Here is a 20,092-nt window from a genome sequence, read left to right on the forward strand (position 1 = left end):
CTAGCCCAGACTGCAGCCCCTGCACCTGCTTGAGAGAGGCTTTATGGCAAACTGTGGGCACAATGGCACAGTGTTGTTTTGTGGTGGTAGTATGAACTCTGGCTCATATTGCCCCTAGTTCTGCAGTCCTCCGCTAATGGGAAAGGTGGCTCCTACATTACTATATTAAAGTGTCTTAAATCGCAGTTCTTTTCACTTATTTTTGGAATATTTTTATATAAGATCAGAAGGTCTGCGCTTACTGTGCATGAAAAATGCTACTAGCTCTGGATTTTGAATGGGATTAGTCCCCCAATGTGACGCATACCTAGCCTGCTGAATGGCTGGACACTTAATAAATGGTGAAAGCAGTAAAAAATTAAAGAATTCAAGGTAGCACTTACGTGGATACCAGTGTGAGTTTAAATAACCAGGGACAGATGGATTTCACTTCTTATTCTTCAGATGCAACATGAGAATTTAATTGTTACTGACAGGAGAAAGACAATAATGTAAAGTGATGCCACAGAGGAGGTCTAGATAAAATTATAATGCTGCATGCTTTATTGCTTCAGCCCTCCAGATGCAGAATCATGCATTGGTTTTGTAAGGTATATGTACGTGATTAAAATCTTTGGAACGACATACAAGTATGCTATGGATTTCTAAACACAGCTGAAGAATAGTCTTGTGTAAATAGCTGTTTGCTGCAATAATTGTAATACATTATCTGGCATGAAGTGTACTTTATTCCTTTCTGAGCTGTCTCCTGTGCTGGTTGTGGCTGACAGCAGTTTCGTGACTGGTCATTAAGAGGGTCACTAGAGAACACCATTACCAAAGATGAGTCCCATCAGCAAGCACTGGTTGACTAATTATCCTCTTTGTGTTGTCTATTTCTGGGAGACCAAATATAGCTTTCGGTTGGTGCAATAGTTGTCATTGCTCTTCTGTTCTCATTATGGACAGGTACTTAACATAATGTACATATACTGTGTGCATAACCACATCTCACGTTTAGAGTGGAAAGATGAAACCTGGCTAAAAGCACTGGAGGGGAGAGAGGAATGTGAGATTTGAAATTTGACAGACAGCATGCAGGCATATCCTGATTTCCTTTGAGTGTGTGCCTATTCATATCTTTGTGGGGAGCAGGAGTATTCAGGCGAAAAGCTTTACTCAGTATGTGCAGTACAGTGTGATCTCTGCCTAATAATTTTAAGGAGCTGTGATCCTTAAGTCCTTTGAGAACCAAGCTTACATATGTTATTGATTCTGCATAAAATGCCAATTTGGCCGATTTAGATCATTCAATGACCCTCTACAGAATTATAAAGCCTAGTAGTTTATGAATATTAGAGAGTCCACAGTGAACTAACAGTCCAAATCACAGCTCAGCTCATGTAGACATGTGGTCTTATATTCATGACTTTAGAGTAGATTTCATGGACTTGAAAAAACTGACTTGTGATGGAGCCGTATGTGTGTTTTGTTTTGTTTTTCTTTCACAGTCTTTCTGTATCTGTCCTTCACTCTGACTTTGTTGCTGTGGTTTGTGTCTGCTCTGTAAAGCAGCAAATGAAGGCAAATGCCTTGAAGTTTTACTGCATTTAGCATCCTTGTTGGCTTGCTGTGACACTTTAACTGCACTTTCAAAGATCAGGCTTTGGTTTGCTCTTTCCTCTCAAAACCCCAAGCACCATCTGTTGTCATTAGTGTCTAACATCCATGATATAGCAGGACTGCTGTCTCTGTCTGGTTCTTCTCTGTGATCTGTCACCCGCTGCTTATTACCCTTTGAGGAAGGCCAAATGTCCAGATTTAAATGCAGTGAACTTGTAATACATGCTATGACTCTATGTGGGCAAGGAGAGATGGTTTGTATAAAATTTACAGTATGAGAAATGGATTTTTCTAAGCATTAGTCGTTGTGGAGGTGTGTTGTTTTGAGTTATCTGTCCAAAATGCAAGATTTCTGTTAAAACAAAAAATGCTAGCCTTGTGAATATTTTGTTTAAATTAATATTGTTCCATCTTGTCTCTTTTCCTTTCCCCTTTTCCTCACAGATTATGTAAAGCGGAAGGTTCGGAGGAGGCCATCGTGGGGGCGGGGCATCATACGGAAAAAGAAGAACTACAAGAAAGGGACAGAGGAGGAAGAGGAGGAGCCTGAAGCAGAGGTGGAAGCGGCAGGGCCCAGCGACTCCTGTTTAACACAGGATGAGGAATCATCTTGCGATATTACAGGTCCCCAACCCAATGGCCATCATCCACATGCCCCCTCCACAGAAGAAGAAAGCTCCAACGAACCCCCTGTTCCAGCTCCCGATAAACCTCCAGATGCTAGCGAAGCCAGAGAGGCGCCAATGCCTAAGGTTGAGGAGCCGGCAGCTAAAGAAGCAGAGCCTGAGATCACAGGGAAACACACCGAACCACATTGCCTTGGTGGTAGTTCTCAGCCCAACACAGATGGGGATAGCGAGGCCAGTCGGGCTGACTTCCAGCCTTTGATTGAAATGTCGGTGTCTTCAGATGCTGAGGACCAGCCTAAGCACACAGAGGTTCTCCTGGTTTCACAAGTGGACTGTGTGAATGGAAATGAGTCAATGGACAGCCTTGACTTGCAGAGCCTCAAGGGGAGCAGTGAGGCAGAGACAAGGACTCCTCAGAGCACGGCTGAGGGCTCTAATAGAGCTGAACAGGATGAGCACAAAGACAAAAATGAGAGCAAACCAACTCAGGAGCAGCATCCTCAGGATGGAGTGGCAGTAACGGAAACTGTTGAGGAAGATCATAACAAAGAAGGTATGTTAGTTATGTTCCAGCATTAATATTGGTTAACACAAATGTAGAGCTTTTGCTTGCAGTACACGCTTTTCACTATTAATGCTTTCTCACACTTTCAAAATCCAAATATATGTGATGAGTTAAAAAGAGAGAGATGCAATGTCAGAGCTACTTGTTCTGATCTCTTAATTTGACTTGCTAATTTTTAAATTCTAAATATGTTTTTATGCAAAGTTAACAAACATCTGTGAGTTTTTAGACATTCAGCCAGTGGGTTGCCTAGCACTTATCTATGATAAATTACTGTTATTATCATCCAGTTTTCTGATTTATGCTTGGTTTAAAATAGGATGTAAGACTCAGTGGTGAAACTTAAGTAGCATTAGCATTTATAAATACTATTCTTGGCTTGGATGCATTTCATAGCAAAATGCCATGGGCTTGAAAGTTATATGGATATGTTACACCTCCTGATATGCATCTTTGGATGGTTTTCAATTTTTGGATTTTCAGCAGTGGCTGCCTTTTCCTTTGCTCCAGTATATTTAGTTTCTTTGCCATGAAACCTTATGCTCCTTCTACTGGGATGTTGTGTTCAAGTCAGAGACGAGCAATAAGTTTTTGTTTGATTATGGGCCTGTGGTTTGGCTTATGATGAGGCCAGCTGGAAGGCTGAGGTAATGGTGCTGATAAAATATGAAGAAGCCATCAGAGGATGACATGATCGGACAACAGAACACGAATTGTGGCTCCTGAACCAATAGAAAAACAAGCTACTCCACCCCCATCTCATTAAACACTGAGCCAGATGCGAGATATTGTACACTTTAAAGCTGATCGTAGCTGCAGATAATTTGTTTTTCTGTTGTATAATTGCATTGGACCTGTAGCCATGACATTTTAAATGTATTTTTCTTTGAATAGCATTTGAATGAGAAGAACAAAACTGCATCAATTTAGTTAGTTTGCTTAGGTTATTCAGTTACTCTTGATTGCAGTTAAATATTTAATATTTCTTTGGTAATCTATTCATTTGTCTTTTCATTGATGTCTTTGAAGTGGGGACATTCAACAGTAGCTCATCAGAGCAGTTGAAGGAGTCCGCTGAAAGGACCGAGGAAGAGCCACAAGCAGTACCTCCCCATCCTCCAGTGGTAATTGACCACCAGCGACTTTTGGTAAGAATTTTATTTTTTTAAGAAAATAAATAAAGCATTATGACCATAACAGGTGTAGCAGCACACCACATGCACTTAAGCTTCCTTACATTCTTGAAAATACTGTAATTTTATTGGGGTGTTTTCAAGGTTTAAAAGGTGCATAGATTTTCGCTAAAGTGCTCGAAATTGCTTAAAACTGCACTGCTTTTGTGATGAAATGCTTTCTGACTGAATGGTTTGCCTCTTAGATAAAGAAAGAAAATAAGTTGGGGAGAACCTCTTCTTTTCCATAAAATAAATACGACTCCACTCAAGTACCACCTGCTGCTTGGAGCCTCTGTGTTTGGCTATAGTGTGATCTGCTGGTGTTTTTGAAATATACGCCTTGTGATGGAGCAGTGGGTGGGACATGACAACATGCTGTGAGGTGGCAGGTTTAATGAGCGTTAGTTTGATAATGAAAAAGACAAGGTCATGGTTGAAACGAGCGAAATCTGTAAGAGTGGCCTCCTGTAAATTCTACAGGACGTGGTGGGGGAGCTTTTGTCACTGTAGCTAGGCTAGCTGTCACCATGGGTATGTTGTCCAAGTATTATGGGGAAATACAGTTTTACTGATGTCGGTTTAATTGAGCATCAGTGTAATCATCTTTGACATAGGTCGATAATTAGATGTGGTCTAATGTTAATTGGCCACGTGCTCATGTTACTAATGTGGAGCTGTTAATGCTGGTTTAAGAATGCTAGTCGTGTGAAAGCCTAATAAAATACATCTGTGTGTGCGTTTGTACTGGAAAAATGAATAAAGGTTATGTTTTGATCTTTAAGTTGCCCGACATAGTTTGATACATTATTCTTGATGGTGTTTTACTTAACATTGTCATTCTTTTTGGAAAAAATATTGTTAAAATATATTTTTTAAATAGATCTGTGTGATCAAGTATGATCAGTATCACGTATTTATGAGCATCTTATTTATGAAGTGCTAGAGAAGCTCGAAAATACTTTTTTCCAAGCACTTATTAAGCATCCTATCGTTTTTGTTTTTTTTTTTGTTTGTTTTTTTTAAATAAATAGGACAGGGGGAATGAATGAGAGAAAGAGGGGGAGAGAAAGAAAGAAAACCAAAGGGGAGAAGAGACGGTGAGAAGGGGGGGGAAGAGAGAGAAGAAAAAAAAAAAAAAAAAAAAAAAGACAAAGGATGAACTGAAGCTCTGCCATCACGTAATGTCGCATACTGCTGTTTCTGATGTCATTTAAAAAAAAAAAAAAAAAAAAAAAAAAAAAAGCATCCTATCGTTTAAACACTAAAACGGTAACAGAAAATAGTGAACCTTAAATGTTGCTGAAATGGCAGCTTAATAATTCAAAGCTTGTTTGATTCAGACTGAGACATTTTCTTCAACTGTCTGTTGTGACTTTATTTCATTACTGCAGCAGTTGTATTCAGTATTTCTAATTAAAATACAACAAAAAAATCTACTTGAAAGTTTATAAACATTGGCCTCTGGTCTGCATTCGCTTATTCTGAAATAATTGGCTGAGAAAAGACACACACACACACACACACACACACACACACACACACACACACACACACACACACACACACACACACACACACACACACACACACACACACACACACACACACAATGGAACTAAAACACTTTTTAACTTTTTTCAACCATCAAGACTTCGGCTTTTTAAAATCCTGTCCACACCTCATTGCCATCTTGTTGATTTTACACAGCCATCATTCTGATTCAGACCATGAAGGATGTAACAGCTGGTGTGATTTGGCATTGTGCACTGTTAAGCATTTCAGATTTAACAGGTAGTGTGATCTGTATAAAAATGTTCTGGTAACACAAAGGCAAACATTTTGTAATGAGGAAATAGTCACAATAAATGTTAATAAATGAGCATTTCTTATGATTTTAATCACTTAATGTATCCAGTTATGATTTCAACAGTTTCCAACCTGAGTTGCTTTGTTAGAGGAAGAAGATTGTAGGATCTTGCAAAAACATTTAAACAAATTAAACAATTCCCCCCAAAAATGAATTGTGTAGTAGCCAATCCAATTAGTAGAAATTCTATAGAATTTCTACTAATTGTATTACTAATTGTAATAATAAGTAATACTGGTGTTATAAAGATGGTATAAATATAGGGTTGCCCCTTTTTTGGTAAATACAAATGGCTTCACTTCTGATCATTTTAAGAAAATCTATAAAATATAAATGTTAAGCAAAGATGTATTAGTTCCAACACTACCAGCTGTGGACTGTCACATCTTGAAAGTGCATAATTAGATTTTGATTATGGAGAAGATGAACTATAATCAAAAATGTTGAAAATATGTTTTTGTTTAGTCTTATTTAAGTTCATTTGGCTACTTGTTGCAATGCTGTTGTTAACAGTCTGGGTGAAAGGCTTGCTTTTTTGTTTTCTCCTCCCTTCTGTAATTGAAACAGCTGTGCCTCATTTGTATTGTCTTGATTGGTCACTCTTTGAATTATATGAACCATTAAGCCTCTCTGACTCTGATGCAAAGTCGTAAACAGGCAAGCTTCAAGTAAGCTGCACAAAGTAAGAAAGGGGGAAAAAACAAAACAGTTTCTATTAAATGCACAAGTTGCACAACCTCATCCATTCAGTTTTAATTGATGTTAAAATCAATCTTTTACATTGTCTTGCCTTTAGACTATTGAACTTTTCTCCCTCCCATTTAATCAACAGGTAGATTAGACGCCTGGAAAGTCCCACATTTTAACTTATACCTTTGTGTAACTGTAGAATATAGAAAAAGTTGAATAAAGTCTCTCCCTCCCTCCCTCCCTCTCTCCCTCTCTCTCTCTCTTCTTTGAATGGGATTTAAGGTATTGAGGTTGTGGAAGTGCAATCATGGGTGACCAGCCTTAAGCTTTCACCAGATCCATAGGTCTCTTCTGGAGCTGATGCTGTCACACTGCCCTTCTCAGATGAATAACTTCTTAAGCTTATCCCTCCTTTTCATTCATGCTACAGTTACGCCACTGTCGCTCGTCCCCTTCCATCTTTCAATTATCAACCTTTTGTATCCTTGCCCTCTGAACATAGGAGGGAGCCAATTACAATGGAAAGAACGAATTTCACATCGTTCAATCAACAGGTGTTGTTCCAGTTAAATCTGAAGGAAACAAGGTCATGACTCAAACATGAGCTTCTCTCTGACCCACTAGATCTGCCAACTCGTCCCAGGGTGTGTTCAAGTACGGTAAGTGGAAGCATGTGAAGCAGCTCCGTGGTACTTTGCACTGTCACGCCAGGGTCCCACCTAATACCCCAAGTGTAAATTGGAGCCTCGGCTCAGTGGGCCCCCTTGACAGCACTTCCCACTGATCGGATGGTTGGGGAGGGGGCGCTGGTTTTACAGCGCTCTGTGTAGTGTAATTGGTGTAAAAGAAGTGTCCTTCTGACATGTGCTTACGTCTTTCCTCAACGCTCCGAAGAGACATCCAACTATCAAGCCATTATCTAGTGGTTTTTACACACATCCCATGGGGATGATGGGGACCGTAGGGGTACATATCTCTTCGTGCTGAACCTGACTCCATCTTTCAGCCTGATTGACAGGCTTTTTAGCTGGCCTGATCTTAGTGCTTCAACTGGCTGCCCCTATGAACAGCCACACATAGCAGTAATCTGGAGGTTTATTTGTTAGCAGGGGGAAGAAGGGAGATATCTTAAAGAAACAGATTGTGAAAAGAGGGGACTGTGAATAATTGCTTTTTCATCCCAGTCTTACGGAACAAATTGAATTTCCGGTGCGCAGGATGAGAGCCGCCATTTAAGCAGATATTTGCTGGCGGGGCTGGGACTGGCACGGTGCCTGATGTGTGTTAGGGCCCACAGTGAGTGGTGTACTGTTCCCTCACTCTTCAGTTGTATTCATTGATTGTAGAAGCCTCATTATTCCTGACTTTTAACTTGATGGAAGAGGCTCTGAAATCTCTCTGGAATTAAATACCATCAGAGTGTTATGAGTTTGTTCACAGACCCTACACGCAAAGCCTGTAGGACGGAGATGGTATTATTTCAGTATTCACACCCTGCCTTTCAGAGCCATTGCACAGTTATTTGCTCTGATTCACTTAGTAAAATCAAGTTCTGTTATTGCCAGTTTCTCTGAAATGATGCTTGATGCTGTCTGGATCAAAATGAATTCCTCAGTTTGAATAAATAGGTCCTGAGGCTTGTTTCTCTCCCTACTCCAAAACGTCTCTTATTCTCAGCTGTTTTCTTTCATCAATAATCAGACACTTGTCCACAGATGGGCTAGGAGAAGTGGTGCTGAGGATTGCAGATGAGAATTCAGTAACAAGAAATCCAATCTGGCCCCAGCAATTTTTCCTCCATCTCACCAAGAACACACAGATTATCGTCTGCTCTGCTGTTTCCTTTAGCAGCTGCCCAGAAAAAGCCAGTGTTTCTAGTCACTGGCGCAGTATGGAGTCTTTCTGGCTTGATGCTTAGTTTCTACAGCATGTCAGGATTTCCTGTTTTAGAGAAGCTTGTCAACAGAAATGGCCCTGCTTCAGTTTGTCATCTCCCTTCATTTTTTAGTATTGATAACAGCAGGGGCCCCCTTTGGCAAAGTAGCCATGCCTCGTGCCTGTTCAAAAGAAGACAGCCTAATAGTAGTGCTGGACCATCGTTTTGATTGTCAATAAAAATAGATGGTGCTTGAAGTGCTTCTTTTATTTTTATTCATTCCCACTGATTGCTTTGACACATCTCCCATTTGCATGTAATTGCATATCTGTGCCTCTTGGCTATGCAGGTGAGGGTCACTTGTTTGCTCACACAACATAAACATACCAGTTAGTCTCTCTTATTTCTCTTCTAATAGTTTGCGGCCAGATTTATTGTGCCCTTTTGCGTTGCTCCCATCTCCTCAACCTTTGGCTTAGGGTTACACTGTGTGGGATTTTGTACGTCTTAATACCCATACAGTACATGAAGATGGTATTTTTAATGTCTGGTTACAATGTTTAATATCAGGGCTGAAACAGTTTCTTCTGTTCCCTGAAAGAGAGGACAAGAACAAAGTACAACACGTAAGTATGGGATATCACTCCCCCGCATGTCCTGGCTGAAGAAACCTCTATTCATGCTTTTAGGGTGGAGGCCATGTGATGACATGCGCATGGCCCTGCCTGCACATATACCCCCTGCCATCACAGTCAAGCCGAGGTGCGCGGTGAGGCAACCTTGTGTTGTACCTCGTTCCTCTCCTTCAGGGAACAAAGTCATAGATATAACTGTTCCTTTTCAGTCGATTCACTCGGGACAACACATAAATATGGGACATGTATACAACCAACATACTCCAGTTGGACCACCGGCACCTTAGTGTGCGGTAGATCCAGGGGAAGGACAGCAGGAGCCATCAATCGATAGGACTGAACAAAAGAGTGCGGTGATGCCCAACTAGCTGCAGCACAAATATCACCTACGCGGGGTTTAAAAAGAGCACATCAGCTTACATTCTCCTGGTGGAATGTGCTCTCACCCCCTGGGGCAAAGCGAGACCCTTGGTGCTGTACGCACATGAGGCAGCTTCCATAATGCAGTGGGACAGCCTCTGTTTAGACAGAGCTCTACCACTTGCTGGATTAGTGAAGCAGGCAAACAAATGGTAACATAAATGCACATTCTGAGTGCGATCAATGTAGGTAGATAGGGCACACACCGGACCAGAGAATGAGGCATCCACTGTCATGAAAAGAGAAACCGCACCCCTGAGGACGGGGCCGAACAGAACAGTTCTGCCCTGCTTGCTTCGGTTTAGTGTCCATTCCAAAACGCTGCACAGGAAGACTCAAAATTAGCGCTCCGCAGGCAGCCTATGCAGCCGCTGCACAGTGGAGGCCAACACCAACAGAAGCCGTTAAGCTAAACCTAAGCTGCCAGGACGCATAGCTAATTTGCTCTAGCAAGCCAACCCAACTCTGCAGAGGTGTTCTTAGCGAGGTGAAGAATGTAAGAACTGGGGGGTGATTTGATGACCGGTGGTATATGTGGCTTGCATCAAGGTTTCTTCAGCCAGAAAACGCAGGGATGTGATATCCCATACTTTTGTGTTGTACCGAGTCAATCAATGGAAAGATAACAATCCTGTTAAGATGCTATTGCAGTTGTTAATTCATGGGCAGGCTGCGATTCCAGGTCAGTTATATTGTGTGTGTTAATAATGTATCGTAAATGTAGGTCTGTAGTAACGAATTTCAAGCCTCCGCCACCTCCTCACTGCTCAAATCCTATGATAACAAATACCTGCTGTAACGCTTTAAGCTGCACTGCTTATTCAGATGAATCCAGCTTTACCAGGCCGTACATGCTTTTGTATATTCCAAAAGCATACCCTCATAATGCACAGACGGTGTGCAACGCTTAGTGCTCTGTCAGCATCTTTCGCTGTTTAACACTTTACTCTTCCTGCACACTGGTTGCACGACACATGGAAAGGAGTTTGTATTGATTACCCTTTATTTCCCTTGAGCTCTCCCCAAAGTTTAATCATATCAGTTCATTAGCAAATCCTTTTCCATAACCTTGACCTAAATCTTTTCCGTATTAAATTTTTCTCCCCTGTGCATTTGTTTGGTAAACATATCTTCATCTGATAATTTTGCTCTGTGTATGTGGAGGTCTGTTTGGTTTTCTTCTCCTTTATTACCTGGTGATATTGGATCTCTCCTGTCTTGAGTCTGTAAAATATGAAATTTCTTTCCTCCTTTTCCTTCCTTATTTTTTCCATCTTATTATCTTTCCCCCCCCAATTGTAATTTTTATCTTGTAATACTTTTTTTTGCCAAGGACTTGCCAAATGAAACCTGCAGATTTTACATTTGGTCATTTTCACATCTCTCAATGTTCTATATTCCTACCCAGACTCATGTCATGTATGGACTATTTGATTTATAAGGCTCATATTGTTATCAGTGTTTTTGAGTAAAAAAAACAAAACAATACTCATTGCTCAGATTTTTTCCTCCTAATTGAGATTGAAGCCATGTGCTTCAGGACATTTTAAGTCCTGAGATAAAGTTTGAGCTATCCCAGGCAGCTCTATTATGTAGAACTACATTTAAGATGTATTAGGAAAACCACTAAGATTGACATTTCTAGATTAAAGCCTTAGAATAGTTTAATTTACCCCCTACCCAGGAAACCAGCCCTTAGGTCTCTTAAGTTTTCTATCAATTAAAGTTAACTCCTTTATTGATCTTTGTGTGTGAGTGAATATAATAACAATTATCTACATTTATTTTCATCCGTGATTCATATTTTTGTGTGTGATTCTGAATTCAGTGTTCTACTCATTATCTAAGTGGCTGAGTCACCGCATAAACCTAACGGCACACAGAGCATGATGTGTTCATTTACATAGGTAAATATTAAAATCATCAGTTAGAAGAGAGTAATGCTGTTTTTAAACAGTATCATTGGACTCATTTTATTCAGATGTTAGATTGCATACTTTGCACAAAAGACGTTACCATATATAGCATCGAAAACCCTTTTTTCCTCCTCTACTAAAGTCAAGAGAATTCACCGTAATCTAATGGCATTTTCCTGTAAAGCCAAGCGTTGCATATTTAAGATGAGCTGTCGACCCCTGCAGCGGTTTTTACATGGGCAACTGAACAGAAACACCATTTCATTTTAATGTTCTGGGACCATGGTAATATGATTCATCATGATTGTCCCTGACCCTTGTAACACTATCAATATTGCATTATCCGTGTGACCGAGTGCCCTGTAAACCACATTATTTGCCACCATGACTTAATTTTTTTTTTTTTAAATAAATCTGAAAATCCAAATCCAGTGTCTGCCTCAGCTGAAGGTAACAAACAAACCAGAATCATTAATCATTCATTCATTTGCTAGTATTGGAGACACAAAATCTTAGTTAACAGGAAGAGCAGGCTGAATTGTTCTCAGAGGCAGATATTGAAGGCTTAATAGCGTCCCTTGTGATGGAGACTGTTGGGTTTTGAGTCCTTGTTGTTGAGTTTTTTCCTCCTCCCTCTCTGCCTGCTAACCCTCTTCTCTCAGCCAGTGGTGAGGAAGTCTCTCCAACACACATGTGCGTGTAGATAGTGAAGCCTTCAGTGATCAAAGAAGACCCTCTACTGTATCACAGTCAGCTCCAGTCTGCATGCCTGACTGTGTACAGCATGCTTATTTGAAAAAGGGATTTGTTTGCAAAATACCAGAAGCATAGAGCGACTGTAAATTCAGTGGACTGCACTTACATTCTGCACATTTTCGAGACTTTTAAGTGGAAATACTGCATTTTATAAAATATTTGTGCAAGCCACGTTAACAAAAGCTCTGAGTTTGCCGCTAATGACAATGTATACCCTTATTCAGCTGTTGTTTAAAATCGCAGGCATCCCAACCCTCCCTTTTGAATCTATGTTCTTAAGAAGCATAGATAGAGATGTGGTAAAGAAAAGGTTGTGGGGGAAGATGGAGCAAGGAGTTTAGAAGGGGTGAGGTTAAATGGCCCATGTCAGTAGTAGTCTTTAACGCATGGGATTACGGCCCTTTTGTGTGCTGTGAGCTCACTCAGTCACTGAGCCCATGTAAGACCCTCTCACACCATTTACCCCACAGTGTCGCCGACACCCTGATCAAGCTGACAAAGGCTGGGAAGTGCACTGCTGCAATCAGCCTGGTAACAGTAAGAGGAGAATAAAGCGAAGAAACGGAGAGAGAGAGAGAGAACAAAGAGGGGAAAGAAAGGCGCATAAGAGAGGAGAATGCAAAGACAAATACACCAGAAGCAAAGACTGTTGTGCAATAGTAATGTTGGAAATGCAGTTGAAGAGGAGGTGAGAAGAGGCTGTGTAAAACAGTGAAAATGGCTTGAGGTGAGAAGATGAACTATCTCAGGAGAAAAAGGTGCATTATAAAGTAGAGAAATGCACTTAAAGCAAGAGTTGGGGAACATGATGAAAAATGGAGAGAAATGCAGTGGCAGTGGGATGAAAGGCTGGCTGACATTATTACACATGTGCGATGGGTTGGTAATGATGCTAATTAAAGCTTTTATGCATGTGTTGTTAAAACCGGCATCTCATTGTGATGTGCTCCATTTGGACCTCTTTTATTAGTTCTTATGGCTGGATTGAAACTATGAAAGCTGATAGCTCCCCTGATGTTAGGCCAGAGTTAATGTGAAAAAAGTACAAAAAGATACCAGTAAAATATATTCAATATGTAGCAGCTGATGGCACTTTTTTCCCAGTGTTGCAGAGATCATGATTATCGTTCTGTATGAATTCTGAATATTAGATTTTTTTCATGTTCTTAGCTTCTTTATGTAGACATTATTTGTCAAGGGACTTGGTTATTAGATTGGCCAGGTGGAAGTTCTTGTGAAAAGGGATATAACCAGTGATTTTCTATACTACCAGATGAAATTATGAAAGTTTGAATGTTTCAAAGGAATAATCGTCCTGTTTTCTGGACCTTTAAGTTTTATATGGTATGCATTTAGCGGCTGTGCTTATACGGAGTCTGATGTTCTGCTTGTAATCATTTCAAAAGCTGAAACAGTAAAAATAATGCTTAGTTTAAACACCCCAATCAGAAGAAACACGCCCGCTTTTTTTCAGTTTCAGAGGGATGAAATAAACCTTTGTGTAAACTGATTAGGAGAAAACTTGTACAATGTAAGTAATTTAACCTGATTGCATTCTTCTCTCCACATGCCCTCCATCTTGACAGAAAAGTGCAGGAACATATGCTTCTCTGCTTTTGGAATATGGCAGCCTGCAAGCGCAGCTGTCAATTTGCATAGAGATTGTTTTAAATACAGTGTTTTCAGGAATTAAGAGTGCGATAATAACGGCAACTACTGTGGCGAACAGATGATGGCTGTCTGTGTTCAGGGAGCTGATTAAACATGTGACGTTTACTGATAACTGTAGAAGAAGGGGAGAAGTTAACAGGTGAAACAAAGTCTTGAATCAGACTGACTTCAACTATAGAAATGTTTACATGTGACTGAAAGAGAAGCTGTAAAAGCTTTTTCTGATGATCTGTCACACTGTGGTTTTTCATAGTAATCATTGCTCTAACACAATTTTTCCATTTGTGGTGCTTTATGATCTCAAAGAGATTACATATCCTTAATATAGTCATCTCAGGCACATTACACAGTGGACTTGCCAACCTGCTGTTCAAACCTTATGTTTGTAAGAGGAGTTGAGGGGCTGCACCGAGGCCTAATATTAGATGAATAATGTTTATTTTGAATTGTGAATTATGCAGAGGTACTCTAATAGACTCCAAGGATAATAAATATGGAGCTGGAAACGGACACATTAAGTCCACTTTGAGCTGGAGTTTATCCAATCTTCTAAATACAAAATGTGAAAACATTGATGCAGATAATGTTGTTTAGTTGGAAGCAGGTGTAATTTCTCTCTCCATGTGATGTTTGTAGCAGAAAAAAACAATCTAAAAAAAACTAAGGAAGGCTTTTAGGAGGTCACTGATTACATTAGTCAGCACTGAGATGAAGAGCAGTAGCAAATGTTTGTCACGAGGATTCGATACGAACCATTAGGACTAATGCATCATGCATGACGTTTTTCATTCTTTCAGTTATAAAGAATAATAACAATAATAATATTGTTGGCAGGTACGTGGCTCCAAGCTGTGGTGTATCTTAATAGAAGCTAAAAAGTAAAAAATCCTACCGAGTATTTTTCTTCAGGCCAGATTTCCGGTTATGAGCAGACTTTGTCTTGGGATTAAGTTTCTGCTCAAGTTTCTCTTGATGTGAAGCCTCAGTTTAACTTTAATCAGGCCAACTGTCATTTAAACAGAACCCATTGTCAGATGGAGTACAGTGATTAATACAATGCTAACCTTTTTACCTTTGCAATTTTCATTCTTTTGCTCACTGTAATTATCTCTCAGACGTTCACTGATGAGGCTCTGACAAACATCTATGTCTTATTAATCATCATATTGCCTTGATTTTATGTTTTTCAAGCAGTTTTCTCTCTCTGTCTCTCTGTCTCTCCCACACACACACCATTTAATTTCAGTTGAGGTTTCTCTGTTTGCCTTGTGTCAGTGATGATAACTTTAATTATTGTGCCTTTGCTGTCTCAGTCCGTGCATTCTGATGAGCTGCGTGTTTAAATAGAAGCGCATATACACACAGACTTTGGTTTGGGTAAAATGCGAAGAACGGGTCAATTAAAAGGGCCTTTGACTGTCCAGAATGTTTTAATTAAAGTAGCAGTGAAATGTAAACTTGGTTCTAATTATGATTAGCCTTAATTAGCTGTCATTCTGATCTTAATTGCTTTTGAATGCAGCTGACCTCCAAATGATGCATCTCCACGCACCAGCATCAGTGAGTTGCTTGTGCGACCCGTTGTTCCATCACTGTACGACTGTCCGATTGCGCCTGTGCTGTTGTTTCTGTGGTATATATCTGTAAGATGTATTTATTTTCTAAAACGAATGATTTCTATTGTTTCCTGCAGATTCTACTGGATATGGTGGTGAAGAAGAGTGAGGGCTACAGCGTGGAGCAGCTGGAGCGACTGTACTCCCTACTCAGCCAGTGCATCTACAAGCATCGTAGAGAGTACGACAAGACCCAGCTACTCGAGGTCAGAGAGACACAACACACACTGGTGTAGCCTTTATAATGTGCATTTAAATACAAATATAGTCCTTATCCAGTACTGCAGTCTGCCTTGAGCCTTTCACTTAAAGGTGAAAGTGATTTTGTTGAATCATAACATTTAATTGCTACTTTAAATAATGCATTAGGTACACAAATGCCAAATCTTGCCATTTTCAGCTTCTCAAATGAGAATATTTCACATTTTTCAGATTCTCTTTAATATAGAAATGTATTGACAATGGTAATAAATGTTTTCTTTTATTGTTTGAAACCCACAAACACTCAAAATTATTATATAAATTAGATGGACAATGCCAGGAAATTCTGGGCAGCATGCAATAACTGCAGCTTGGAGAGCAGTACAAGGTCTAACAAAAATTGGAGTGCCCGGCCTTTACCTAAACCTTATCCTTTGTGGATAATCATTTAAAGCCATGCACCACCCAAAGACTCTCGCACTGAAAAGGGTAAAAATAAAACAAACTTGGGCTAATCAGAAAGTAGGTTTAAGGACAGGAGCAATCGAGCTTCTTGGGGACCAGAGAACCCTCCTGAAGATTTTCCAAGAACCCCCTCGTAACCTTAACATAGATTTAACTGGTTTGGATTTAGTGTCACATGGACAGATGAGTGGCATGTGTTTCTCCGTGCTTGAATAATAGCTAACAGGGTAATTAGCTAACTTGCGTAGCAGATCGCAGTCATATCGGTGTTTCTGCTGGCCCAAAGTGAACATGCAAAGGACCCCCTCCCCTTCTGTAAGTCTGTATGTTTAACATTTGCATTTTTAGTGATGCGGCATCCCGAGGATTAGTAGTAAGTAATTCTCAAAGCAAGATGTTATGGATGTCAAGAAAATGTTACTTTTTAGATTTATTTTTTTATATTTTGTCCTACAGATTTGACCTTGTTCAGACCAAATAACTCCGATTATTAAAGAGCTGGAAACAGTTGTACACAAAGGCAGATGATATCGGAGAAGGTGTGGCTTTCTCCTTAGGGAGCTTAGACATCTCTGAACACTGCGACAGACTGAAACAAGAAGACGTGTTTGGCACTCACTGGGATTCATGACAAAAAAAGGCTAGATATCGACTATGGAAGAAGAGATGGGTAAGAGTAGCATAAACAGCATCTAGATCAGGGTAGAAATTGAGGTCTGCAGCAGAGTGTGATCTAATGAGGACAGTGGAAACTAGTAGTGAGAACATTTAAAAAATTGTTTTCAGTGCTTGTGGGAGACCCCCACAGTATATTCCACATAATGCTGATGTTAGTTGGCCAAACAAATGTACTGAACTTCTTAAACTCCACTGAGGCTTCATGAAAAATATATTATGGCTTTGTTTTCCAAAATAATTACAATTTAAAATGGTACTGTGTTTCAGGCAGCCAGAATAAGATCTTAGCGGCACAGGACTGAAAGTCAGAATTTTATATTCATGAATGCAATCAAGCCGCTGACACACAATAATGTTTTATATTATGGTAGCATGATGGTAATTTTGAGGAGATGTAGATCATAAAATGTAATATAAAGACAAACTCGTGCTACAATAACCGCAAATGTTCATTTATCTTTTTCCCAAGTCTCTCGGGAAAATACTGCAAATAATAATAAGCGAAGGATGACAAAAGGGTCTGAATGAATGGGAACTTTTTCCTTTTAAGTTTGGCTCTTTCTTGACAATGTTCCATGTAGAAAAAGCTGCTGTATATTTTCCCAGAATCCCATCTGGTCATCTGCTGCTGCTGTAGGATGTCAGTGCAGACAGGGGCTCAGAATGGCAGTGTCCTGGCGCTGGTAGCCAGTGCCGGCTGTCAGGATGTCAGAGGGAGGAAGCGGCAAAGGGAGAGGGAGAGAGAGCAGTCAGCCAGGTGGTGCCGCCTGTCTACGGGCCGCTCTGGTGAAGGGAGGGAGGGCGCGTGTCTGGGTTCGTTTCATACTGCCAGCCTAAATTGGTGTTTCGAGAGCAGAAATGTCAGCTCATCTGGCACGTGTTTTGTTTGCCTGCATTTCCAAACATACATCTCAACCCCACAGCAGGTCATCTCCTTGAGAATGCAAAACCACGAGCACACAGATGCACACCGAGGTGGTCCAGAGTGTAGGGGCTGCAGCCTTTTTGGGGGCAACTTAACGTTGCACGCCGTTGCAAAACTCGGTATTTATGTCCGAGTTGTAGAGCTGAGTGAAATGGAGCGTGTCCATACATTTGTCTCCCTTACGTTCTCGCCGTCCTCCTCTGGGCACGGCTCGTCTCAGTCTTCCTGAAGAGCTGACCTTTTCAGCAGATGGAGCGGACAGCACGCTGCGTTTAAAGCCAGAGGGACCGTATCTGCTCTGTACACAGAAACCCGCAAGCTATGTTCCTGTCCACAAATTGGCGTATGTGTTTCCCTTGGCCCGGTATCATATTTTGCTCGTGTCTCAGACAGCAATTAAAGACTTTGTAAGGGCCTTTGACCTTTAACCTAAATCTGTGCTGTGCCAAAGCTGAACAGGATACCAGTCAGGTTAACTAAACCCCTCAATAGTTGGTTAATTCTCTGCCAGTTTTGTGTGTATACTGCTGAGGGCTTTGGCCTGCAGGTCAATTAACACTTTTATTCCTACTTGTTTAGCCAAAGCAGCGTCATGAATAAGAGCCTAATTGTTCCTAAAACTAATTTGACCATTGAACTATTTGATTGGTTCCTGGCATGCATTTCGTATTTAGAATATTGATTAAACTTGAGCTTCAAGGGGGCCTATTACGCTCATTTTCCAGCACCGTATTTTGATTCCTGCACATTATTAAAGTAGCATTTCATTATGGAGTTCAGAAATGATCTTTATTTATTTTACACTGGGCTTCGGTACACCCCAACAAGCATTTAGCTCATTTCTCCCTGCTTTTAAGTTAGCTTCTTTCTGATTGGCTGTTACTCACAATCAAGACTTCTGTGGTCTCATATGAACACTCATTGACGTCATACAGAGACAAGAGTATAAAAACTGCCTCACACTCAGCTTTTGGCTCATGGGATTACACGCACTGCACTATTGGAAGACTAAATATGAAAAAGCGTAACAGTCCCTCTTTAAAGAGTCTTTTGAGACCTTCTCTGACATTTGTTGCTGAATAGCCATATAAAGAGAAACCTATTTAAAATAGGCGGTATCAGTTTCTCCATTGACAGTAGGCTATGCAGTGCAGGCTTTCATCATTGTGAGTCTGTGAATCTGATGTCAGCGGCTTGTGTAACAACACCTTCATCCAGGAACAATACACAAGATTGTTCTCTCTCGACTCTTTCTTCCCTGGAAAAAAAAAAAAACGACTCAACTTATACTTGAGTTGTTGTGAAGATTTTTTTGTTTGGTTTTTTCCCCTCTCACCTAACCTTCACGTAGATGCTGCAGAGAACCTCGTCCTCCCAGGGGTTGTAGCAAATTAGATCTGGGAAATGGAGGAACTCTGTAAGTGATGTGGGAGTAGATAAGATGGGTTCAAACAAGGTGGGTGCACCAAAGTAATTTAAAGTTAACAGTGGAGAGCATGCTACGCTGGATTTTTCTTTTCATGCACGCGTTGAGGGCCCCAGTGAGATATAAAACACCTAAAACTGCAGTTTGGCTGCAGTTGACCTGTTGAGCTGTGCAGAGGTTAGACATTTTTGCCATGTAAGTCACCATCCACCCATGCTAGATAGAGACAGTGTTACAGGCTAACTTTATGTCAGTGAGACAAAGGGGAGGTGCTGTGAGGGCTTGTTAGTCTGCTGTGTACTCGGGATGACAGCGTGCGAGGGCTTCAGGCAGATAAACTTTAGATCACAGAGGCGCAAAGCGTCAAGGCAGTGAAGAGCTCATTTGCATGTGCCCGTGTTTACAGTGAAACACAGCAAAAAAGTGCTAAAAGCACAGACATGGGCTGAGTCGAGGTTTTCACGAAGACTTTTTCATTCAAATGAACATCAGCTTCACCTTTCTTGGCTTTGCTGGCTTTTTACAGCTCGTGCAACCTGGATTTGATCGCTGTGGGGCTGTGATGAAGTGCTAAGCGCTTAATTGTTGTTCTAAATGAAGTTTCAAGAGAAGTTGGAATCTCATGCAGAATAACACTGGCGTGATTAAATTTACCTGGCTCCAGCTAAATTAGATCTCATGTTCTGATGTGTCAACTGAAAGTTAAATACACAGGCAGGACTGTTTTGGTGGGAAGAGTGAAAGCGGACTCCCTTTTGTTTGGGTTGGGTACTGCCAACAGTGATGCGTGGTGACGGCGGAGCTGCCGAGCAAAAGCCGTTTCTAGGCTGAATGGCAATACATGATGTATATGTTCCATGTGAGATGTCGGCAATATTTAGGATCAAAAATAAAACGCATAAAACTGCGGAAACGTTTCAACATATGTCACAATGAAATTAAATTAGAAAAACGGTGGTAAATTCTTAAAAATGGAGAC

The 20,092-nt window shown here is 40.6% G+C and overlaps 1 protein-coding gene across 1 annotated transcript in view; it reads left to right on the forward strand.

The window, feature by feature from the left end:
* atad2b (ATPase family AAA domain containing 2B) overlaps nt 1-20,092 on the forward strand; it is a 65,129-nt gene that overhangs the window by 41,131 nt on the left and 3,906 nt on the right. The window contains exons 25-27 of the mRNA XM_080883098.1: nt 2,047-2,784; nt 3,826-3,944; nt 15,496-15,624. Of these exons, the coding sequence (XP_080739224.1) occupies nt 2,047-2,784; nt 3,826-3,944; nt 15,496-15,624 (986 nt within the window). The remainder of the gene's footprint in view (nt 1-2,046; nt 2,785-3,825; nt 3,945-15,495; nt 15,625-20,092) is intronic.

Source organism: Rhamphochromis sp. 'chilingali' (genome assembly GCF_963969265.1).
Source record: "Rhamphochromis sp. 'chilingali' genome assembly, chromosome: 5".
Classification (NCBI taxonomy): domain Eukaryota; kingdom Metazoa; phylum Chordata; class Actinopteri; order Cichliformes; family Cichlidae; genus Rhamphochromis; species Rhamphochromis sp. 'chilingali'.